Genomic DNA, 25,911 nt, shown 5'->3' on the forward strand with positions numbered 1-25,911 from the left:
TACTTCAGTCTTGTTCAGGCAGAGAATTAGGCCAAAGGACGTAGCAGCGTCTGAGAATTTGTTCAGCATCAACTGTAGATCACTCTTTGTGCGCCAGTCATCAGCAAAGAGGGTTTCTTGAGTGACTGTATGGGGGCACTTAGTCCATGCATTCAAGCAGCGAAGGTCAAAGAGAGAGCCGTCCAATCGGTACCTGATGTTCACTCCCTCCTTCAGATCTTGGACAGCACGTGACAACATGCAAGTGGAGAACAGATTGAACAGCCCTGCTTCACCCCACTGGAAATGGCAAGTGCAGCTGACGTATCACCACTGCAAAGGGCCTGTCCCATCATTCCGTCGTGGAGCAGCTGAACCATCTTTACGACTGCTGTCTTTGAAACTACATGCAAACTTCACACCTTCTGGTTCACATCCATCCCACAGACGCCAACATCGTCTGTGGACCGGGATTCACAGCTTTTAGGAAATACATTGTTCCAAATTAAATCCACAATACATTGTTAATGAACAGAACACTGGTAGCCAAAACCATTTGCAAAGACCTAAATGTAAGTGACCTAAACCCAAAAATCACTCTAACAGTGAGATGGTGTTCATGGACCATTCAGAAATCTGATGGCAGAGGGGAAGAAGCTGTATCTAAAACACGGAATGTCCATCTTCAGGCTGCTGTTTCTCTCTCTGATGGTAGTAATGAGAAGGGGGCATGTCCTGGATAGTCAGGGCCTTTAAAAGGAAGGAGGAATATTAGCTGTTGAAGCAGAGCTGGGGGTGGGGGAGTGAGGAATAAGGCAAAAGACCATATAAAATTGCGGTTGAGACTGAATGGATGATGAAGAGTGTGAGTATTAACCATTAGTGAGGCATTTTTTAGTAATGGGGACATAAGCATGATAATGGAAATGATGCAAGCAATTTAGTTGAAGCTGGAAAAAATTCAATGTGTATTCAAAGTTGCATTGTGCTCAGATAGGGATAAAATGTTCTAGTTTACTTTGGGCCTTGCTGTGATAGTGGAGGAGGCCACAGACAGTTTGTAATAGGAGTGGGATTGAGAATTAAAGTGGCTGACATTAGGAAGTACGGAATCACCCCCCCCCCCCCCCCCGCCACCCCGTGGACTGACCAGCATGCAGAATGTGTTGAACTTCTTCAAGATAAGGTTGGTCTGTCATCTTTTATCGGTTGCCCTTTAAAAATTGTCATGTGACGAATTGCTCTCTGGGAAAAGCTCTTGAATAAATGATAACACTTTAAGCTGCTTGTGTATTTTGTTTAATAGGCTCTGTCACTAATACCTTACACTAACTATCTGCAAGTAGAAGAGGAGGATTTCCTAAAAGGCTTTTCAATACATCTCTTGGTTAGATGACTATTGTAAAATAATCTGGTGAATTATTTATCAGAAGCCTTTTTTTAAAAAGGAAATGATGCATTTTCTATCACATTGTTATTCCATTCTATTATTATAGTTTTGTCATACAGGAAACTGCAGTTAAGCTTCCTATAATTAAAGCAGCATTAAGAGTTAAACTTTTACAATGAGGTGAACTTTTACAATCTGAATATACAAACAGTACATGCTAGTTTTCTAGAAAGGAGTTACCATGGTATTGCAGCAAATATCCCAATGTAGTCAGAATTTATATAATGCAACCTATTAAATTCAGGCCTCTTCTCCTTTTTAGGACTGTTCATCATGCCCCCAGAATCACATTCTCTTTGACTGAAAAAGATGGCGTGCTCCATAGAAACCACGTGCGTTTCATGCAACGCATCAGATTACATGCAGAGCGCAAGAAACTGAGTCGTAATCATCTTCTGAGACAAAATCGAGCATGGAAGCGGCATTCTGGCAAAAAGAAAACCTCCCATTGTTTTAAACAGCCATGTCCACGCATTTCCAGACATTCAAGGCGATAAACGTTCTGTTTGGTTGTTTGGTAAATTTCACAAGCTGTAATTTTTATAGGGATTTAAAGCTATCTCACAAAAAAAAATTATCCTGATTGTTTAATTCTTGCATGTCCAGATTCTGTGCCTTCCCTCCCACGTAGAAATATTCAGCTCACAATCAGAAATGTCATGAAATGTTTTATGCTGCTTTAAAACTGCTGAGGACCTTGGACTTTTCCTTGGGCCATACAGCAGGTGAGGGCTTTCAATGTTCTGTTTTCAGTCGTAGTGAATGCCCCAAAATATTGGTGATTTAGGCTATTCTGTGGATCTGCAGTAACTAGATTTAAGGAACAAACTAAGACTACATCCACACTAGACCAGATAAATCCATAACCAAAGCTTTTTCTTTTTGTTTTGACCCTCTGTCCACACTGAAAAGGTGTTTTCCTCCCCTGAAAACAGAGCTTTTCTAAAATGCCTTCCACAGTGTGTAAATTTGAAAACGCTGATTGGGCAGAGTAGTGTGGATGGAGTAACCGGAGATTTTTAAAAACACTGTCATGACATGTCGGAACAGATGGTGGTGGCAGCGCGGCATTTCATTGTTTTCTTGAACGCAACCCTCCACACAACCCAACAATTCAGAATAGACAGCAACGAGACTGAAGCCAGAAGAGTTAGAAATGTACTCACCAAATACTATGACCCATAACTTACTGAATAAATAAGTATACTCACTTTGCTCTGTTTTCTGTCCTTGCTTGTCTGAAGGTGGTTTACCTATTTATTCAAGCACTTCTCTGATAATAGATGTGTAACAGCCTAATGTAACATTGTATGGAAATACAAGATAACACTGATGCAGACATGTTTTATACATTTAACAAGGTGCTTTATTAATGCAACAGAGTTGGTCAGTTTTTCAATGTTCGTCATCAGCTGGGTCATACTATCTGTGAACTCCCTGTCGGTTGCCTCCATACACTCCAGTATTTGTTTTTTTCAGTTTTAAGTCCTCCTGCGCGAGAGCCAACAGCTGTCAGTTATTTGGCAATTTCCTTTTAAGTTTTTCTAGCCTGTAACTGCACAAATGTGCACTTTCACAGCGAGATTCGACACCAAACACGTCGCTTGTTTTCTTTCGATGTGTCCTGCGCATGCCCAGTAGGAGGACATTTGCCCAAATACCCATTTTAATGTGGACAGTGGTATTTTCAAAAATGCTTGGTGTGGACGCCTATCATTTTTACGTGAAACTGGTGTTTTCAAAATTGTCCGGTCATGTGTGGACGTAGCCTAAGGAATTACTGGCTGGTTTTTGGATTTGCATTGTACCATTCTTTGATCCTGATCTTTCTTCGTTGCCTCTGGCTGCTGATCACCAAGGTCGTGTCTGTAGATCTGCAGCTGTAGTTAATGTTTCTCAGTCTCTTGCTGTTAGCAGACCTTGATGGATCCCAGACCTACAATAAGATGACCATATTTGGGGTGTAATATATTCTATTTCCTATAATCCACATGTATATTTGTAACTAGTGTTATTACTGGTATGACTTGGCATTATTAGAAGACTTTGGAAGTTGGCACTTGCCATACGAAAACATGATTGGGGACAGTGGCCAGTTCAAAGGATTCTACCGATTTGTGAAAGAGAAAAATTGTTGGTTAATGCATTTTTCATGGCCTTGAGACATTACAAAATATTTCAGAGCCAATGGTCACAAAATGCTGGAGATGTCAACAGGTTAGGCAGCATCTATGAAGAGGAATAAACAGACCGTATTTCAGGCCGAGATACCTCATCAAGGCTGGTGTTCATAGCCTGATCTGCTGCGTTCCTCTGGCATTTTGTGTGTTGCCCAAATTTTCTAACATTTTGAATAATCTCTTGTGTCATAGCTAATGGTATATCTTCAGTCTTGATGAGTCATAATTCTCAAGGACAAAAGTTGCTTTCAATCCCATCTTTCAGGCAGTCTGGAAATGATTTTCATCGCAACAATAATTGGCATGGAAATAAATGGGAGAAGCAAATGGCAGAAACCTTTAAAATAGACAGATAGCCTGAGGAGGCTAACACCTCTGTTGGATCTCACATTAACACCACAACAATAGACACAAAATGCTGGAGGAACTCAGCAGGCCAGGCAGTTATCTATGGAAAAGAGTAAACAGTCAATGTTTTGGGCTGAGACCCTTTATCAGAACTGCAGAAGAAAGACGAGAAGTCAGTAAAAAGGTAGGGGAGGGGAGGAAGAAATACAAGGTAGTAGATGCTAGGTGAAACCGGGAGGTGGGGATGGGTGAAGTAAAGAGCTGGGAAGTCAATTGGTGAAAGAGATGAAGGCCTGGAGAACACCACCACGGTGCTCAATCGAGGAGGAACAAGCTTGATTTGATTCTGGCCAAACCCAATGACCTTCTCTAAAATGGAATGTTGTGAACTGGCTGCCTCTGGTGGTTCCACATTGTGAAATAGGTTGTGGCTGGGCTGACAGTTTGGAGGCCTCCACCTCTTCCCCTTCGTCCTCCTCCTTGCCACCTCTGCTTCCTCTACCATTTCTTCCTCTTTATCATTGCCTTCTCCTTCAGCTCTTCCTCCTCCTGCTGAACACCCGGAAGTGGCTGGAAAGCCACCTCACAGGCACGCTCCCCTCACGGGTTGAGAGACCACATCAACAGGTTTTCGTTTTAATGATTTACCTGCATTGATCTGCTCCCCCAACTCTTAATTTTGTACAGTCCTGAACATTGAATTTGATTAAACATAGAAAATTGTTGCTTAAAAGTAAATTATATTTTTCTGTTATTAGTTAAGTAACATAAGTCGACAAAGGTTATGTAATAATTATTGTGACCATAACAATGTAAAATAAAATGAAACCTACTTTGCACACAAAGTTCCTGGGCACTGATGCACAAGTGTTCATTGCCATCACTTGAGGAACACCCTTTTGTTCAAATGATATGATCTTATGGCCACCCAGGGCAATTGGATTTCATTTCATCATCTCACCTGAACAATTGCATCTTCACTTACTGCTCATTTTTCTGAAGTTACTTACTGCTTAATAGAACAAAATAATCAAAGAGGAGTTGATGACCAAATGTGAGAGAAAATAAGTTGCAAGGGTGGAGAAAGAGCAAGGGACTAATTTGATTAGTCTCCTGGAGTTGGTGTATATCTGATGGGCCAAATGGCCATTATCTGTCTAAAAGCAGAATTCAGAGCTTTGTGCAGCATCCACTTTAATAGGGATAGAGTTTCTCTTATCTTCATATACCACTCCATGAGCCTCAGCGTCCAACACATCATTCTCTGATACTTCTGCCATCAATGGGATTGTACCACCAAACATACCTTTACCACCCCCTCCCCACACTCTCTTGCTTTCTGCAGGGAATGCTCGCTCAGTGATTCCCTTGTCCATTCGTCCCTCCCTGCTTATCCCTCTCTAGGTACATACCCCTGCAAGTGACACAAATGCTACACCTGCGCATTCACTTCCTCCCTTACCTCCATTCAGGGCCTCAGGCAGTCTCCAGGTGAGGCAACACTTCACCTGCTAGTGCTGCTGATGCGGCCTCCTCTACATGGGTGAGATCTGACGTTGGCTAGGGGCTGCTTTGTCGTGCACCTCCACTCCATCCACCAGAAGTGGAATTTCCCAGTGGCCAACCATTTTAATCCCTCTCTCCATTCCTGTTTCAACATGTTATTCAATGAGGGTGGAGGAACAACACCTCATATTCCATCTGGGCAACCTCCAACCTAATGGCATGAATTGAGATTCTCCTTCTAACAATTTTCCCCTCCCCCTTTCCTCTATTCCCCACTCTGGCCTCTTTTCTCTTCACCTGCCTGTCATCTCCCCGTGATGCTCCTCCTTCCCTTTCACCCATGGTCTACTCTCCAGATTCCTCTGTCTCCACTCCTTTACCTTTCACACTCACCGAAATTCACCTATCGTCTTCTCGCTAGTTCTCCTTCTCCCCTCCTCCCTGCACCCACCTTTTCATTCTGGCATCTTCCCCCTTCCTTTCCAAGTCCCAAAAAAGGATCTCTGCCTGAAACATCGACTGTTTATTAATTTCTATAGATGCTGCCTGACTTGCTGAGTTACTTCAGCATTTTTGGTGTGTTACTATGGTTCTATGCTTGTAATTCTTTGCTGAATTTTAAAATCACGTATTTTGGAATAACTTTGAGAAATTTCAGTTATTAGAATGACCAAATAACATTTAACCTTAAACTTCACTTGGCTCCTTTTGGTAGTGTTGAAAGAGCAAGTAATTTAATGATTAACTATTATTTGGTGCATCAATAAATGGACAAATGTCACTGATAAATATTTCCAAAATTATTAAAATTTTAAGATTTAACTGTTTTCAAAATGTTTCAAAATTACTTGGAAGTCTGAAATTAAACACACAGGTTTGTAGTACATACAAAGCAATTTGTTTCAATTGCCCACAGATAGGTGTCTGCCATAAGGTAACTACAGCAATTAAATCCTGTCAAACCTGTTATTTTGTACTCTATGACAATTGAAAAGTGTGTGTTTAAAAAAAAAAGTAAATTATAGTTCATATGCAAGCAATATGGGTTGTTGACTAAATGAAGTATCACCGTAACATTGATTATTTCTTTTCAAACTGAACAACTCCATTATAACACGTGGACTAATGTTGGTAAGATGATCACCATGCAATTGCATGAATCTGTTTGATTCAGTAATAATTGGTATGATAAAATTTGAGAGAGATCTTCACAAATTTCTGTACATACTGACTATGCAGAATAACTTGATTAGTTACTCATAAGTTCACTGCTTACAGTAGCAGTCATTAGAGTCACTGAAAGAGCACAAAACAGCCCTTCAGCCCATCAAATCCATGCTAACCATCAAGCAGCAAGTTTACACTAATCATAAACCTGTATTTTATTCTCCCCACATTCTGCTTCTCATGTATACATTATGGACAGTTTATAGTGGCCAGCTCATCTACAAACCTACATGTTTTTGAGATGTGGGAGGAAACTAGAGTACTCAGAGGAAGTTCAAGTTTGTTTATTGTCATTTAACTGTACATGTATACAACCAAATGAAACATTGTTTCTCCAAGCCTCGTACACCCACAATACATATATCAAACATAAGATATAAAAATTCAAAATGCATGTGAAGTGCATAGAATAGATAAACAAGAAACAGTAAATTGTCTTAGTGACAAGATCCCAATGGTGGCAGGGCATGTATCAATCTCACAACCGAGGAAGAAGCTGTTGCCCAGTCTGGAAGTGCTAGTCCTGATGCTCCTGTATTGCCTTCCTGAAGGTGGTGGATCAAAGGGTTAGGTGGTAGGGTTCCTCAACAATGCTTCAAGTCCTTCATATACAAAGCATTAGAAATCTACACAATCACAGGGGAATGTGCGAATTCTATACAGACAGCACCAAAGGTCTGGACGGAACCCAGGCCAACCCATCCGAGGAGTACAGTGCTGTATTTGCTGATGACACCTCAATTACTGGTCAAAACAACAACAGTTGGTAACGTATCAGCATGTAGTAAGGATATTGAAAATCAGGTTGAGTGGTGCTACAATGACAACCTTTCATTCAATGTTAGCAAAACCAAGGAGCTGATTATCAACTATGGGAGGAAAAAGCTGGAGGTTTACGAGCCAGTCCTCATTAGGGTATCGGAAGTGGAGAGGGTAAGTAGCTTTAAATTCCTTGGACCAGCATACAAGTCTCATCACAAAGAAGGCACATCAGTTCTACTTTCTTAGAATTTCCTGTAGATTCAGCCAATCACCAAAAACTTTGGCAAACTTCCACAGATGCAGAGTTCAGAGTAGTCTTGCTGGTTGCATCATGGCTGGTATGGATAACCAATGCCCAGGAATGGAAAATACAACAGAAGGTGATGTATATAGCCCCATCCATCCCAGGGAAAGCCCTTTCCACTATTGAATACAGTTCCATGGAGCGCTGCCACAAGGAAGCAGCTTCCATCATCAATGGCCTTCTTCGTCTAGGCCATGCTCTCCTCTTGTTACCACCACTGGGCAGGAGGTACAGACGCCTTAGATCTCACCACCAGGTTCACTAACAGTTATAACCCTACGATCATCAGGCTCCTGAAACAGCATGGATTACACCACTCACCACCACTCTGAACTGATTCTATGACCTACAGACTCTTTTACAACTCGTTCTCAGCATTATTTCTTTCTATTTTCGCAGTTTGTGTTCTTTTGCACATTGGTTGGTTGTCAGTCTTTGTGTACAGTTTTCCATACCTGTAACTGTAGTTCTTCAAGAAAATGAATCTCAAGGTAGTACATGGTAACATGTATGTACTTTGATAAGAAATATACCTTGATCCTTGAGTTCCCTTCCACTGTGACACCCAAGAAGTATTCCAAGAATTTCCTTAAAGGTGTGCTTACCTTTTACAATCTCAGTGAAACCTCTGTTAAAGATAAAGACAACCAGCATTTTCCATAGTTATGCTGATGAGATACGTACAGCTCCGGGGAAATTCCAGGATGGTATACAAGGCCATAAGGCACAGGAGCAGAATTAGCTCATTAGGCCCATCAAGTCTGTTCCGCCATTACACCATGGCTGATTTATTATCCTTCTTAACCTCAATTCTCCTGCCTTCTCTTCATAACCTTTCAGACCCTGATTAATCAAGAGCCCATCAACCTCCACTTTAAATACACCCAATGACTTGGCCTCCACAGCCACCTGTGGCAATGAATTCCACAAATTCACCACCCTCTGGCTAAAGAAATTCCTCCTCCTCTCTGTTCTAAATGGACACCCCTCTATTCTAAGACTGTCCTCTCTTGTCCTAGACATGCCCACAATTTCCTCCCCACATCCACGCTTTCAATATTCAATAGGGTTTCGATGAGATTCCCCCTCATTCCTCCAAACTCCAATGAGTATAGGCCCAGAGCCATCAAACACTCCTCATACATTAACCTTATTATTGCTGAAATCATTCTTGTGAAAATTCTCTCCAATGCAAGCACATCTTTTCTTAGATAAGGGGCCTAAAACTTCTTACAATACTCCATGTGCAGTCTGACCAGTAATCCCTTATAAAGCCTTAGCATTACATGCTTTTATATTCAGTCCTCTCAAAATGAATGCTAACCTTGTATTTGCCTTCATTACCAACTTAACCTGCACAAAGACTCCCAAATCACTATGCACCTTGGATTTCTGAATTTCCTGATCATTTAGAAAATTGTTGACACCTTTTCTCTTTCCACCAAAGTGCAGGGCCACTTCTCCACACTATATTTCATCTGCAATTTCTACAAATCTAAGTACACCTGCAGACTCCCTGCTTCCTCAACACTAACTGCACCATCGCCTATCTTTGTATTGTCCACAAACTTGGTCACAAAGCTATCAATTCCGTCCTCCAAATCATTGACACATAGCATGAAAAAATGTAGTCCCAACACTGAACCTGTGGAACACCACTAATCACTAGCAGCCAACCAGAAAAGGTGCCTTTATACCCAATTTTTGTCTTTTTCCAGTTAGCCAATCTTCTATCAATGCTAGTTCCTCTTCTGCAATACTATGGGCTCTTGTTAAACAGCGTCATGTGCGGCACCTTGTCAAAGTCCTTCTGAAAATCCACATAAACAACATCCACTGATGCCTGTTCCATCAAATTGGACAGACAAGATTCCCCCTTCAGGAAATCATGCTGACTTGGGCTTTTTTTTAAAATTATGTACCTCAAGTACCCTGAAACCTTACCCTTAATAATGGACTCCAACATCTTCCCAACCACTGAAGTCAGGCTAACTGGCCTATAATTTCCTATTTTTTTCACCTTTCTGCCTTCTTATTGAGTGGAGTGACATTTGCAATTTTCCAGTCCTCTGGAACCATTCCAGAATCTAATGATTTTTCAAATATCGCTATTAATGCCTCCACAATCTCTTCAGCTACCTCTTTCCAAACGTTGGGGTACAAGCCATCCGGTCCGGGTGACTTATTATTATCAGACCTTTCAGCTTCCGAAGTGAATTTTCATTTGTAAGAGCGTCTACATTCTCTTCTGCCACGAATTTCTGCTATACTACTGGTGGCTTGCACAGTGAAGGTTGCTGCAAAATATTTATTCAGTTCATCCACCGTTTCATTGTTCCTTGTTACTACCTCTCCAGTGGTCTGATATCCATTCTCACCTCTCTTACTCTTTATATATATGATAAAAAACCTTTGATATCCTCTATTATATTATTAGCTAGCTTAGCTTCATAGTTCACCTTTTCTCTCCTTATTACTTTTTTAGTTGTCTTCTGTTAGTTTTTAAAAACCTACAAGTATCTGGGAGTACAGTTAGACGAGAAGCTAGACTGGACTGCCAACACAGATGCCTTGTGCAGGAAGGCACAGAGTCGACTGTACTTCCTTAGAAGGTTGGCGTCATTCAATGTTTGTAGTGAGATGCTGAAGATGTTCTATAGGTCAGTTGTGGAGAGCGCCCTCTTCTTTGTGGTGGTGTGTTGGGGAGGCAGCATTAAGAAGAGGGACGCCTCACGTCTTAATAAGCTGGTAAGGAAGGCGGGCTCTGTCGTGGGCAAAGTACTGGAGAGTTTAACATCGGTAGCTGAGCGAAGGGCGCTGAGTAGGCTACGGTCAATTATGGATAACTCTGAACATCCTCTACATAGCACCATCCAGAGACAGAGAAGCAGTTTCAGCGACAGGTTGCTATCGATGCAATGCTCCTCAGACAGGATGAAGAGATCAATACTCCCCAATGCCGTTCGGCTTTACAATTCAACCGCCAGGAGTAAGATATGTTAAAGTGCCGGGGTTAGGACTCAATGTATTTAAGTAAACTACTTAAGAACTTTTTAAAAGCTATTATTAATGCTTTTTGAGAGGGTGATTTTAGATGCATATCATATTTTTACTGAGTTAAGTATTGTATGTAATTAGTTTTGCTACAATAAGTGTATGGGACATTGGAAAAAATGTTGAATTTCCCCATGGGGATGAATAAAGTATCTATCTATCTATCAATCTATCTTCCCAATAATTTAATAACTATTATACAGCATGCCCTCTCCTTTGCTTTTATGCTGTCTTTATGCTCAGCCACTGTTCCCTCATCCTCCCTTCAGAATATTTTTTTACATGTATCTATCTTACATTTTCTGAATTGCTCCCACCACCCTGACAACTGTGTTGGCACGTGGCCTAGTGGGCAAGGCATCAGACTAGTAACCTGAAGGTCACTGGTTCGAGCCTCAGCTGAGGCAGCGTGTTTGTGTCCTTGAGCAAGGCACTTAACAACACATTGCTCTGTGACGTCACCGGTGCCAAGCTGCATGGGTTCTAGTGCCCTTCGGTGGCGTGGAGAGGGGAAGGCCTGCAGCTTGGGCAACTGCCGGTCTCCCATACAACCCTGCCCAGGCCTGCGCCCTGGAAACTCCAGGCGCAGATCCATGGTCTCTCGAGACCGACGGATGCCACCATGAGCTGAATTGTAGTGAGCTGCTACTTTCCAATAGGTACCTCCCTAGATGAAGTGTCTGAGCTGGGAAATACATCATCATGTTAACAGTGAACAACTTCTTGTTGGTACTTCCAAAACCATAACTACAGTCAGGTGACCAGACCTCACTTGCAGGTTGGAGCTGAATGGCCACCCTCTCAGTGACCAAATCCTGCGTTCTGACAAAAGCAGCACACGCATGGCTACATCATTGTCTGCAGTTTCTTCTAAGTCCCAATACATCCCAATAAAACCCTATGCCTACAGCCACATCATATTAGATATTTCTCATAATACAAGACAGAGGCGGCCTGCACCAGCAAGCAGGGCAAGAAGTAAGTAAGGAATATGAGCACGTCCTTTCTTTTTATACAGCAAGCTGGTCTGAACTGCTTTACTTATGAACTGACTTTGCAGTAAAAGAAACTAGAGATCCTAATACAGGACAAGTTACTAAATATTTACAAACAGGTGATTTTACTAACATATAAACAAGTGTAATGGAAGGTAAAATTACACAATAAAATCAACAAGCTGGACCAGAATCCAACATTGACTTGGAAATGCAGTGACGTTCCTGCAGTGCTGGGCAAAATTCTGGATTAAACATCCTACAGAAGGAAGCACCTTCATTTAAAAAAAAATCTTTGCACATGCTTGCATAGATTATATTTGGTTAGGACTTCTGTAGACATTTTTAGGTGTTGATCATTTGGGATTATTTTGCTCTACCTGGTATTGTACAAAAGCATGACAAGGTGAGCAACCATGAATAGACATGATTGTTCATATGCACACTGAGGTTATTGCTACAATGATTGGCTATCTTCAGAGTTTGACAGTATCTTTCTCCAGTTACAAAAGGGCAAGCACACAGTCATAGAGTAGCCAGTTGCATCTTTGAAGGAACTTCCCCCTCAGGCCAGCTGTGCTGCTTAAGAATCGAAGACAAATCTCATTCTACAGCCATCATAGTTTTTATCACCCTAACTTATGGCACAGCCTGACCTTCCTTATTCAACACCATCTGTAAAAATCGATTTGTATGCAGCTTTAATTCTTCATTACAAGTTTGGTCTCCCTGCCAGCATGAAACTGAATCTAGGACAGTGCATAATTGTGAAGATGGTGGCACTTCAATTTCAGCTATGAATTCACCATTCTTAGCTGTTCATAGCCAATTAGAACTAATCCTCATCAGTTATCAAATTCGCCGCCCTGTATAGACCATGAAAATCAATGCAAGTTTTCTTTTAAATAGGATCCTGGATATAGATTTAAATTCATTGAAAACAAAATGTATCCATTAAAAACCACTTCATGTGGAAGAATCAAGTACAGAGGGTAAGTTACCAGGTGAACCATTAAAGATGGCGGTCAGTGGAATGTATTCAGGTGCAACCGCGATATTGTCAAATATTGGAATGCTCAATGCTCCATTATACCCTCCACTTCTCACTATTAAGAGTACACACACAATTTGTGCTGAAGCTTACTAAAGACTCAGCATTTATTAGCGTTGCTTCACATTGTTCTCAAGCCTTATTGTTTGCCAGATGAACCTTAATTTTACTTTAGGCATTCAGAACCATACTTATTTCTAAAATACAAAAGAAGGCTAATCAGCCCGTTAGGCTGTCCCGGCTCACAATCCCATCCACCTTCACTCTGTCTCCTACCTTATTTTTTACTTCTCTCACATACAGTACCTATAAAAAAAGTATTCACCCTCTTTGTAAGTTGTGGTGTTTTATTATTTTACAACACTGATGAACAGAAAAAGACACTTGTGTCAAAGTGAAAACAGTTCTCTACAAAGTGATCTAAATTAATTTCAAATATAAACACAAAATAACTGACTGCATAAGTATTCACCCCCTTCAAGTCACCTTTGGCAGCAAATACAGCCTTGAGTCTGTGTGGATAGATCCCCCTCAGCTTTGCACAGCTGGACACTGCAATTTTTTTTCTCAGTTTGGTTTCATCAGACCATTGAACCTTCTTCCACATGCCTTCTGGCAAATTCTGGCTGAGATCTCATGTGAGTTTTTTTTTACACAAGTGCTTTCTTTTTGCTACTCTCCTATAAAGCTGCAGCTGGTGAAGCAGCCGGCCAACAGTTGTTATCTGCTCAGTCTCTCCCATTTCAGCCACTGAAGATGTATCTCCTCCAGAGTTGTCAGGGTGGTGGTCTCTCTCACTAGTCCCCTTCTTGCATGATCACTCAGTTTTGAGGATGGCCTGCTTCAGGAAGATATACAACAGTGCCATATTCTTTCCATTTCTTGATGATTGACTTACCCGTATAAAGGATATTCAATGACTTGGAAATGTTCTTGTATCCATCTCCTGGCTTGTGCTTTTCAATAATCGTGGAGTTGTTTGGAGTGTTCTTTTGTCTTCATGGTGTAGTTTTTGCTAGGATACTGACTCATCAGCAGTTGGACCTTCCAGATACAGGTGTATTTTTACTACAGTCAATTGAAACTCCTTAACTGCACATAGGTCAACAAAAACAGATCTCAGTTTAACTAGCAACACACACAAAATGCTGGTGGAACGCAGCAGGCCAGGCAGCATCAGTAGGAAGAAGCACTGTCGACGTTTCGGGCCAAGACCCTTTGTCAGGACTAACTGAAAGAAAAGATAGTAAGAGATTTGAAAGTAGGAGGGGGAAGGGGGAAATCCAAAATTATTGGAGAAGACAGGAGAGGGTGTGGTGAAGCTATGAGTTGGAAAGGTGATTGGCAAAAGGGATACAGAACTGGAGAAGGGAAAGGATCATGGGATGGGAAGCCTAGGGAGAAAGAAAGGGGGAGGGGAGCACCAGAGGAATATGGAGAACAAGCAGAGTGATGGGCAGAGAGAGAGAAAAAAAAGGGGGGGGGAAATAAATAAATCAGGGATGGGGTAAGAAGGGGAGGAGGGGCATTAACAAAAGTTAGTGAAGTCAATGTTCATGCCATCAGGTTGGAGGCTACCCAGATGGCATATAAGGTGTTGTTCCTCCAACCTGAGTGTGGCTTCATCTTGACAGTAGAGGAGGCCACGGATAGACATATCAGAATGGGAATGGGACACGGAATTAAAATATGTGGGTACTGGGAGATCCTGCTTTCTGTGGTGGACAGAGTGTAGGTGTTCAGCGAAACGGTCTCCCAGTCTGCGTCGGGTCTCATCAATATATAAAAGGCCGCACTGGGAGCACTGGACGCAGTATACCTGTGGTGAACTACATATACCTGTCTGGACACGCCCCCCCCCCCCGCTGACTGCTCCTGTGGCTCCTCCCACTGACCATGGCTCCTCCCATAGACCCCGGTATAAAGGCGATTGAGGCCTGAGCCCTGCCCTCAGTCTCCAGGATGTAGTATGGTGGTCAATTACTGCTTGTTCTTTCTTCCAGTCAATAAAAGCTAATATCTCGCCTCACGTCTCGGAGAGTTATTGATGGTGCATCAATACCACACCAGCCGACTCACATCTTCCAGGTGAGGCGACACTTCACCTGTGAGTCAGCTTTCCAGCTCTTAGCTTCACCCGACCCCCTCCTGTCTTCTCCTATCATTTTGGATTTCCCACTCCCCTCCTACTTTCAAATCTCTTACTATCTTTTCTTTCAGTTAGTCCTGATGAAGGGTCTCGGCCCGAAACATCGACAGTGCTTCTTCCTATAATATGCTGCCTGGCCTGTTGTGTTCCACCAGCATTTTGTGTGTGTTGCTTGAATTTCCAGCATCTGCAGATTTCCTCGTGTCTCAATTTAACTAATTATGTGACTTCTAAAACCAAGTGGCTGCACCAGAGATGATTTAGTGTGTCACGTTAAGGGGGGGGGGGGGGGTGAAAACTTATGCAATTACCATGTGTTTTATATTTGAAATTAATTTTGATCACTTTGTAGAGATCTGTTTTCACTTTGACATGAAAGAGTCTTTTTCTGTTGATCAGTGTCAAAAAAGCCAAATTAAATTCACTGTGATTCAATGTTGTAAAACAGTAAACCATGAAATCTTCTGGGGGGGGGGGTGTGAATACTTTTTATAGTTACTATACGTTCAATACCCCCTTTGGTTCTTTTATCACTTACTTACATCCCTACCAACATACTTTTGAGATGTGGGAGGAAACTGGAACTGATAGACAAGAACATATGGAACACACACACACACAAGACCTGAGGTCAGGATTAAATCCAAGCACCTAGTGTTGAGGCCACACTGACCTGCAGTGGATCATCATATTAGCATCTCTACTTAAAGTAACTTAACATTAGTTGACTGCCAGATCTTAGAAAGCCAACTTTAGTTGTTTGCTCAGACCTTCTACAAGATGATTAAATAGGCACTCCTAGCTGTGTATGCAACACTAGGAGCTGTCTCGTGGTCTAAGCAGTCTCAACGTTACAAGTTACATATTGCGACTGTATTAACTTACAACATTATGGTTGTTTTTGCAGTTGAAATGAGGTAAGCTTATTTAGAGAACATTTGTGGAATGTGATTAAGTAGATGTTGTTTCAACTATTGTACAAGTGCTGTATTAAGACTAGCACACAAGTTTAGTTCTTCAAATTTTAAGTCAGCTGTTGACTGCTGGAGTGGGGACAGGTGGTTTCTTTGTCCTCTGTGCTTCATAAAACAAAACATACTCATGAATTCCAATTCCAATAAGGATGGCAATCTGGCTCCAAGTTGCCATTCCTGCACAAAGTGGAAGTATACAGCATTTTTTTGCAGATGATCTCTTGGTAATAGCTGTCCGGTGGTGTAGTAGCATCAGCAAATGGTTCCAAGTTCAAGTCTGGCTGGCTCATTGCACGCGTTCCATCCACACTGGGTTGATTGTCGAGCCAGCAACTCAGACGCATAAAAAATAGTCAAATACTATGGAAACAGCAAAAAAAAAATTATGCTGTCTGATGCGCCACAAGGCTGAAGAGGAACACTCTGGATAATATGTAATTGATGGAACAGTTTTCTGTATGGAATATATGTTACCACCTTAACATTATTTTCTTCTTTAGCAAAGAATATATAAAAGTGAAAACTAAAGATTACTCCTGAAAAATAGCTTGTAAAAACTGAAGAAATCAAATAACTATCAAACGAACAAATGATTTACCTTTCCTGGAATCAAGATTTTACTACTAATTACATGTCTTAAAATAAAAACATCTGTCAAAACTGTAAAAGAGAGGCAAGTGTGGATATTGGACCACTGGAAAATTATGCTAGAGAGATAGTAATGGGGGTCAAGGATAAGGCGGACGAACTGAATAAATATTTTGCATCGGTCTTCACTGTGGAAGACAGTAGCAGTATGGTTGAAATTCCAGGTGTCAGGGGTCATGAAGTTTGTGAAGTTACCTTTACTAGGGAGAAGGTTCTTGGGGAACTGAAGGTAGATAAGTCACCTGGACCAGATGGTGTACACTCCAGGGTTCTGAAAGAGTTGGCTTTAGAGATTCTGGAGGCGTTAGTAATGATCTTTCAAGAATCACTAGATTCTGGAATGGTTCCAGAAGATGGGAAAGTTGCAAATGTCACTCCACTCTTCAAGAAAGGAGAGAGGAAGAAAGGAAATTATAGGCCAGTTAGTCTGACCTCAGTGGTTGGGAAGATACTGGAGTCAATTGTTAATGATATAGTTTTGGGTTCTTGAAGGCACATGATAAAATAGGCCAAAGTCAGCATGGTTTCCTCATGAAAAAATCTTGCCTGACAAATCTATTGGAATTCTTTGAAGAAATAACAAGCAGGATAGACAAAGGAGAATCAGTTGATGTTGTGTACTTGGATTTTCAGAAGGCCTTTGTCAAGGTGCCACACATGAGGTTGCTTAAAAAGCTATGAGCTCATGGTATTACAGTAAAGATTCTAGCATAGATAAAACAGTGACTGATTGGCTGGAGGCAAAGAGTAGGAATAAAGAGAACCCTTTCTGGTTGGCTGCGGGTGACTAGTAGTGTTCTACGGGGGGTCTGTATTGGGACTGATTCTCTTTACATTATATGTCAATGATTTGGATGATGAAATTGATGGCTTTGTTGCAAGGTTTGCAAACGATACGAAGATAGGTGGAGGGGCAAGTAGTTTTGAGGAAATAGATGCTATAAAAGGACATTGATTAGGAAAATGGGCAAAGAAATGGCAGATGGAATACAGTGTCGGGAAATGTATGGTCATGCACTTTGATAGAAGAAATGAAATGGTTGACAATTTTCTAAATGGAGAGAAAATACAAAATACTAAGACACCAAGGAATTTGGGAGTACTTGTGCAGGATTCCCTAAAGGTTAACTTGCAGGTTGTGTTGAGGAAGGCAAGTGCAATGTTAGCGTTCATTTCAAGAGGACTAGAAAATAAAAGCAACAATGTAATGCCGAGACTTTATAAAACACTGGTGAAGCCTCACTTGGAGGAAAGTGAGCTGCTTTGGCCCCCCCTATCTGAGAAATGATGTGCTGAAACTGGAGTGGGTTCAAAGGAGGTTTGAGTAAATGATTCCGGGATTAAACGCTTTTCATATGAAGAGCGTTTGATGGCTGAGCCTGTATTCTGGTATTCAGAAGAATGATTGGTGACTAATTGAAACCTATTGAATAGTGAAAGGCCTATGGTGGGAGTACCTACAACCAAAGGACACAGGATAGAGGGGTGTTCCTTTAAAACGGAGATGAGGAAGAATACTGTACTGTACACTGTAGTCAGCTGTTGATCCCAGGGGATCATAGATTTGTGCCTCTGGTGGACTGGGTGGGAAGATTTGAGGAACCGGCTGTTGCCCATGTTCCCCCTCTCCACATCACTGATGTAGTCCAAGGGAAGGGCAAGTGCTGATACAGCTTGGCACCGGTGTCGTCGCAGAGGTTGCCAGAGTGAAGTTGTAAACAACATCGAACTGCCTTAGGGACACCGGTTCTAGAGTTCTTCCTCAGGGTTTGCTCCTGAAGCCTCTCCCATGGGTGGGTGTGGCCTCAAGGTAGTGGAGGTTTAAGATCAGAGTTTTCCTTCTAAGTGGGCTGCCATCCAAGGCAGACAAGCCCCACCTACGTGTAGCAACTGGTTTTGAGGCGGCAGTGGTCCACCTTTGCCCCACGTCAGTACAAACAGTTCCACCGGGCCTAGTAGCTAAGCCACACGTGACCAAGAGTTGGACTCGATTGTCAGAGGCTGTTAGTGACGCATGTCGTTTGGAGCACTTTATACGTAGTGGCAGCTTATCCCCACTACCATCCATGACAACCCTAGCAACCTAGATATCTGCAGAACTTTGTAAATGTTTCTGGTGACATACCAAGACTCCTCAAATTCCAAATGAAATACAGTTGCTGTCATGCTTTCTTCGTAATTGCTTCAATAGGTTGGGCCCCAGATGGACCTTCAGAGATGTTGACATGCAGGAACTTGAAACTGCTCACCCATTCCACTGCTGATCCCTCGATGAGCGTGTGATCCTCAACTTCCCTTTCCGAAGTCCACAACCATTTCCTTAATGTTACAGACACTGAGTGCAAAGTTGTTGTTGCGACAGTATTAAACCAGCTGATCTATCTGATTCCTGCATGGCTCCTCATCACCATCTGAAGTTCCGCCAGAAACGTCGTCGGCAACTAGTTGTATCACAGGGTAGTGATGCCCATCATATTCTAAAGCTAATTTCAACCGATACGCATGTATATGTTATTAAGGTATCAATCTCAGAAATCCAGACCTTTCTCCCCTAAATTTCCAAAGTGACAGACTGTACTTCAATTACTTTTTCTTTTAGAATTTATTAATAATATTTTACAATCAAAAGATATGTAAACGTGACTGAAAATGGAGTTAAATACATTAAAATTAATACAGACCATAAAAAATGCACAACATGAAAACAGAAAAGGATGGGAAAAAAATCAAAGAATAGTGAATGTGTGTGCAACAAAATTACTTTGCTTGATGTACAGGTTTCTTTCAATAAACAGCTGTAGATCTATCTTGCAGTTTCATTTTTATCTTACATTTCATTTCCTCAGCTGATGCATTTTTGTCATAAATTTCTTAATCCGTTCGGGGTCAAGTTCATTGGCCCAGTATCCTGCTCTTTTAAAATGTGAACCAACAATGAGGGCATCAGCATCCATGTACTGCTCCATGTTTTCATGGGTCACACCGGAGCCGATGAGGACAGGAATTTTTAAAGCCTGTTTAACCTCTGCAAAGAATGCCAAAGATGCAATTAAAACAAATAACTTGTATCCCCTGAGGATTGATAATCCAGATGTTATAGTGCAGTATTAAATTGTTTTACGCTGCAAAACACAAAATGGAATCATGTAGAAAAAGGCAGAGCATATAAATTCAGAACTTTTATTTCATGAAATTTAATTAGTTTACCCATGAAGTGGTAAAAGGAGGGAAAACTGAAAGCTTCAAGGAACAACTATAGAAAACCACTCAAAGAATAATGGTAAAAAGGGATTCTCTACGAGTGGATTAAATAATCGGATGCTATGGTAGCATAGGGGTTAATGAAACACTATTAAAGCTCAGGGATGTCAAAGTTCGGAGTTCAAATCCGACGTCATCTGTAAGGAGTCTGTACATCCTCCCCATGGAATACATAGGTCTTCTCCGCATCCTCCAGTTTGCTTCCACAGTCCAAAGACATATCGGTTGTTAGTAGGTTAAGTAGGTTAACTGTCATTGTAAACTGTCCCATGATTAGGCTAGGGTTAAACTGTCGTTGCTGGGCAACGTGGCTCCAAACCGGAAGGGCCTATTCTGCACTGCATTTCTAAATAAATAAAGTAATGGATCTTTTCAATTGAAATCTGGAATCAAATTGTCAAAACCCACTACATTATCAAGGACAGAAAGTTAGGAAAGAAGCAGAACATAGAACAGACACCTTGAAATGCTTTGACCTTCAAGCTTCCAAATAATGCCTGATTCACAGAGGATAATCAGAATAATAATAAACCTAATAATTTTTGCCCTACTAATCATATTGTTTTAGATGGGATTAAGAATGTAAAAAGGCCAAATGAAGCTAAATAATATCCATACAAAGTATTTTGGTGGGAAAGGATACATACTATGCAAGCTCTTTGACCATACCTTTTATCAACTTACTACTCTGGGACAATTTCCCATCTGGGAAAACTGTATTATAGTCCCTAGCTATATTATTGAACCACTACAGATTCATGCAACCGTAAACCTATCAGTTAACACCAATAGTAGGAAACAGGATAAAAACATAAAATGCTGGAAACCCTCAGTGGGTCAGCAACTGTGAAAAAAAACAACTGTTAATGTTTCAAGTTGAAGAGCCTTCACCAAACAAGCACAGGATATATCACCAACATTAAATAAAATCAAAAGACTAGCTGTTTGCCTATTAACAGTATTTTCTGGTCAGACACAGAACAACGTGCTCACAATTTTAAGATGAAGAAAGTCAGCCCTAGGTTCAGAGAGGGAGAGAAATACTTGGAGACAGTACTCCAGGTGGCAATCAGATATATTAGGTGAACTATCTCTTAATTAACATTGGATGAGGGGTAGGGTGATGTGACTGCAAGCAGGCAATTGAAGGATCTAAAGAAGCCTCAGCTCCGCTACTGTTCAACAGGTTTGAACTTTAAAAGGGATACAAGCGAAGCTTTTTCACACAGAGAGTGAAACTATACCAAAGGAAGTTCTAGAGGTAGGTACAATTACACAAGACACTAGGCACTAGAATACTACAGCACAGTACAGGCCCTTCAGCCCTCGATGTTGTGCCGACTCATATATTCCTTAAAAAATATATTCCTTAAAAAATGTATTAAACCCACACTACCCCATAACTCTCTATTTTTCTTTCATCCACGTGCCTGTCCAAGAGGCTCTTAAATACCCCTAATGTTTTAGCCTCCACCACCATCGCTGGCAAGTCATTCCAGGCACCCACAATCCTCTGTGTAAAAAACTTACCCTGATGTCTCCCCTAAACTTCCCTCCCTTAACTTTGTATATATATGCCCTCTGGTGTTTGCTGTTCGTGTCCTGGGAAACAGGTACTGACTATCCACCCTATCTATGACTCTCATAATCTTGTAGACCACTATCAAGTCCCCTCTCATCCTTCTATGTTCCAAAGAGAAAAGTCCCAGCTCTGCTAACCTTGCCTCATAAGACTTGTTCTCCAAACCAGGCAACATCCTGGTATATCTCCTCTACACCCTCTCCATAGCTTCCACATCCTTCCTATAATGAGGTGACCAGAATAGAACACGATACTTTAAGTGTGATCTCACCAGAGATCTGTGGCGTTGCAACATGACCTCTCTACTCTTGAACTCAATCCCCCTATTAATGAAGCCTAGCATCCCATAGGCCTTCTTAACTACCCTATCAACCTGTGCAGCGACCTTGAGGGATGTATGGATTTGAACCCCAAGGTCCCTCTGTTCATCCACACTCTTAAGTAACTGACCATTAACCCTGTATTCAGCCTTCTGGTTTGTCCTTCCAAAATGCATCACCTCACAATTATCCAGATTGAACTCCATCTGCCACTTTTCTGCCCAACCCTGCATCCTGTCTATATCCTCTTGTCACCTTCGACAACCTACAGTTCCATCCATAACTCCTCCAATCTTCCTGTCATCCGCAAACTTACTCACCCAACTTTCCGCCTCTTCATCCAGGTCATTTATAAAAATCACAAATAGCAGGGGTCCCAGGACAGATCCTTGCGGCACTCCACTGGTCACCGACCTCCAGGCAGAATACTTTCCTTCCACTACTCCCCTCTGCTTTCTTCCTGTAAGCCAATTTTTTATCCAAACAGCCAAAGTTCCACTGATCCCATGCCTCATGACTTTCTGAAAGAGTCTCTCGTGGGGGACCTTGTCAAATGCCTGTTTACAATGTTTAAAAGACATTTGGGATATAAATAACTTAGAGGGATATGGGCCAAACACAGATAAATGGGATTAGCTTGGAAATACATCTTTGGCATGGAATAGATGGGCCAAAGGGCCTGTTTTCATGCTGTGTGACTCTATGTCACTGTCGACCCATTGGCTGAAAACTTTCAAAACTAATTAAATTTTGCAAGAGTACCAGATGATTGAAAAACAGCCAACGTAACTCGCTTGTTCAAAAACAGAGGAAGAAAGGCAGTGAGCTATAGGCCAGTTAGTTAATGCCTAATATTGGCTACATGTGAGAGTCAATAATCAAAAGAGGAAATAACTAATCATTTAGAAAAGTGAGTTCTTAAATCAAGTTTGACAAATTTGCTCAAATTCTTTTGACGATGTGACATGGAGAGCTGATAAATGGGAGAGCTATAAAATGTAGTTAAAAAGTATTTGACAAGGTGCCACAAAGTAGTCTGCTGAATAAATTAAGAGCCCAAGGTATTGGTGGAACTGTGTTGGCATAGAGTGAAAATGGGCTGCCACATCAAAGAATTAGAATGCATTCATCCTTTTCAGGCTAGAGTACTGCAGGTAAAGATTCTTGACCAACAATTGTTTACTGCTCATTATTAATTAGCAGGAGGAGGGGAAAAATTGTAAGCTTTCCATGTTTGGCATTGACAAGAAAACAGGTACAGTAGATGAGAACTTTGTGATTTTGCAGTTAGTATCCGGACAAAAACCTGACAAACGCAGGTTAATATGGGCAGGTATGAGGTCATACATTTTGACAAGAGGAAAGAAAAGGCAGATTATTATCTAAATGGAGGAAGATTGCAAGAAAGTGAGGTTTAGAGGAATCTGAATGTTGTGCATGAATAACAAAAGGTTAGCAGGAAGGTCCACCAAGCAGTTAAGAAGGGGCACGTTGGCCTTCTTAACTGCTTGTTGGACCTTCCTTTGAAGGGGTTGGAATTGAGAATAGAGAGGTTTTGTTATCATAGTACGGGACTTTGGTAAGGCCACATCTGGAATATTGGCTCTCCTAATTAAAACAAATAAGCTTGGCATCAATACAAAGGAGGTTTATCAGGCTAATTCTTGAGATGAGAAGGTTGTCCTACCAATAAAAGCTAGACAATTTAGGGTTCATATTCCTTACAGTTTAGAAGAATGGCTGGTGTTGTTATTCAAACATCCAAAATCCTAAAAAGCGCTTGACAAGTTGATCCTGAGATGTTTTCACAAATGAGAGTCACAAGCAAAGGGCACAGCTACAAAATAATGTGACAATCATTTAAGATTGAGAAACCTACGAATTTCTGGAATCCTCTGCCCCTAATACAGCAGATTCCAGATTATTTGATATTTTTAAGGTAGAAATAGATACATTAGTGGGCAAAAGTCTTATGCACATATATATAACTAGGGTGCCAAAGACTTTCTTCACAACACTGGAGTAGTTTTATGTATTGCACTGTACTGCTGCCACTAAAAAAATTTCACGGCATATGTGAGTGATGATAAACCAGATTCTGATACCGGAACTGAGAATGGGAAGGGGGCAGGGAAAGGGGAATCATGGTTGGGAAAATGGGGGGAGAGACGGAAGGGAGCAGGAAGCACCAGAGAGACATACTGTAATGATCAATAAACCAACTGCTTGGAATTAAATTACCTTGCCTGAGTTTCTCAGGGGTGGGTGTGTCTGCACCCACTACTCCTGTCCCACATCCCTCCTGCAGCGCTCCATCCTTGCCATTTCCAACATATTTTATTCCAGTCAGATTTAGAGATTTATCTCTGCTCCACATTGACAAATGCAGTACTGTCCCAAAGTCTTAGGCACCCTAGCTATATATATGTGCTCAAGACGTTTTACACAGTACTCTACAGGTTTGAAATATTTTGGAATTGAGGGTTATGGTAAAGCCCAGGAGTTGAAATCAGCATTGATAAGCCATCATTATACTGAATGGTTGAGCAGGCTCAAAGTGCCTGGTGGCCGACTCCTGCTCCAGTTTTCCTATGTTTCTGATATCCAGAAATGGCTTTTTTCTCTCAGAAGCATGGATCTCTTGAATAATCTGCTTGTTCCGAATTCTTTTATATATGAGTGGATTTGCTTCAGACCAGGGTAGTGATCTTTCCTTACAAAATAAAGCTACTTCATGGAATAATCATGGCAGAAGTAATTTCCTAGATCAGTTCTGATAATCTAGAAAAATGCTGAGATAGGATGAAGTCTTGGATGATCAGGCCTTGAGGAAATCCATCCCCCCCCCCCCCCCCCCCAAGAGACCTGGGGCTTTCTCCATGGGTTGGATGGAGTGGAAAGTGCATACATTATAAATGTATCACAATGATGTGAAAAGGTTAATTTGGCCAGAAAATCTATCTGCTCATCATTGTTTGCAATTTTCATTTGCATGGAGACTACTGAAAGCTGAAGGACACAAGCAAGACAAAGAAGGTTCCACACACCTTTCAGTTCTGCAGGATTTGCCTCCATCCCAGTGGCTACTCCAGTTAGTATGACACCGTCAGAGAGGAAGAATTCTGCAGCCCTGCCGGTCTCTGATACACTGATATCTGATGTCACGGCATGCGAGCTGAAAAGAAACAAGTGAACAACAGGCAAATGACTGCAGATCATTATTTCAAACAACAGAGTAGTTTTAAAACTGACATGCTAAGGAATCAGTGCTGGCAAATTAATGAGGAATGAAGCCTAAAAAGCTGATAAGGCTAAACTACACAGTATGCTTGGGAAGCAAAGTGATATATTTCAGTCATCCATTAGTTCCCAAATAATTACTTATTTGCAGACTATCCTGTTCCATGGTCTCATTTAGCAACCCATTCCAAGCTATAACTGTTCCCTATGCAGTAAAATATTAATTCTCCATTCAAATTCCTCTAGGTCTTTGTGTGTAATTGGTATTTTAATTGGCCTAATTTTATTTATTCCATCATCTTGATCACTGGGAAAGTCAGCTAAATGTTTATCTTGATTCTACAGGCTCTTGCTGATCTCATACCTGTACTGTTTTAGTTTCCTTATTCAATGAGGGATATGCTTGCATTGAACAAAGGTCACAAAGTATTGTCAAGGCTGTGATGAAGGGATTATCCCGAGGAGAGAGTCAGCACATTGGGTCTATTGTGAACGGAAGTTAAAAGAGAGGAGGTTTGATGGAATAAAATCTGAGAGGATGTTTCTTCTCATAGGGGAACCTAAAGCTTGGGAACAAAGTTACTGTATCTCTTCCACCAATCAACCTCTCAGTTCTTGACTCCACCCTTCCCCCCTTCTCCCGGTTTCTCCTATCATCCTTGGGTTTCTTCCTCCCCTCCCCCACCTTCTATCTCCGACTGATCTTCTTTTCTTCAGTCCTGAAGAAGGGCCTTGGCGCAAAGCGTTTATTCTGGCCTGCTGAGTTCCTCCTGCATTTTGTGTATGTGTTGCTTGGACTTCCGGCACCTGCAGATTTTCTCTCGTTTGTGATGGCAACAGGACAATGGGCTGTCTGTTTAAGATGGTGATCAGGAAGATGT

At 41.4% G+C, this 25,911-nt stretch overlaps 2 protein-coding genes across 4 annotated transcripts in view; one reads left to right on the forward strand and one right to left on the reverse strand.

Annotated features, from left to right (window-relative positions):
• LOC140740691 (uncharacterized) overlaps positions 1-19,224 on the forward strand; it is a 42,216-nt gene extending 22,992 nt beyond the window's left edge. The window contains exon 4 of one of the 2 annotated variants that reach the window (XM_073070114.1): positions 18,819-19,224. In XM_073070114.1, coding sequence (XP_072926215.1) covers positions 18,819-18,891 — 73 coding nt within the window. In that variant the 3' untranslated portion in view covers positions 18,892-19,224. Of the gene's footprint in view, positions 1-1,691; positions 6,504-18,818 lie in introns of those variants that run through there. The other variant, XM_073070113.1, reaches the window with a different exon arrangement.
• A 15-nt stretch (positions 19,225-19,239) lies between these two features.
• LOC140740690 (uncharacterized protein F13E9.13, mitochondrial) overlaps positions 19,240-25,911 on the reverse strand; it is a 32,602-nt gene continuing 25,930 nt past the window's right edge. The window contains exons 5-6 of one of the 2 annotated variants that reach the window (XM_073070111.1): positions 24,838-24,965; positions 19,240-19,652 (exon numbers count right to left, since the gene is read on the reverse strand). In XM_073070111.1, coding sequence (XP_072926212.1) covers positions 19,462-19,652; positions 24,838-24,965 — 319 coding nt within the window. In that variant the 3' untranslated portion in view covers positions 19,240-19,461. The remainder of the gene's footprint in view (positions 19,653-24,837; positions 24,966-25,911) is intronic. The other variant, XM_073070112.1, reaches the window with a different exon arrangement.

Source organism: Hemitrygon akajei, chromosome 17 (assembly GCF_048418815.1).
Source record: "Hemitrygon akajei chromosome 17, sHemAka1.3, whole genome shotgun sequence".
In the NCBI taxonomy this organism is placed as follows: domain Eukaryota; kingdom Metazoa; phylum Chordata; class Chondrichthyes; order Myliobatiformes; family Dasyatidae; genus Hemitrygon; species Hemitrygon akajei.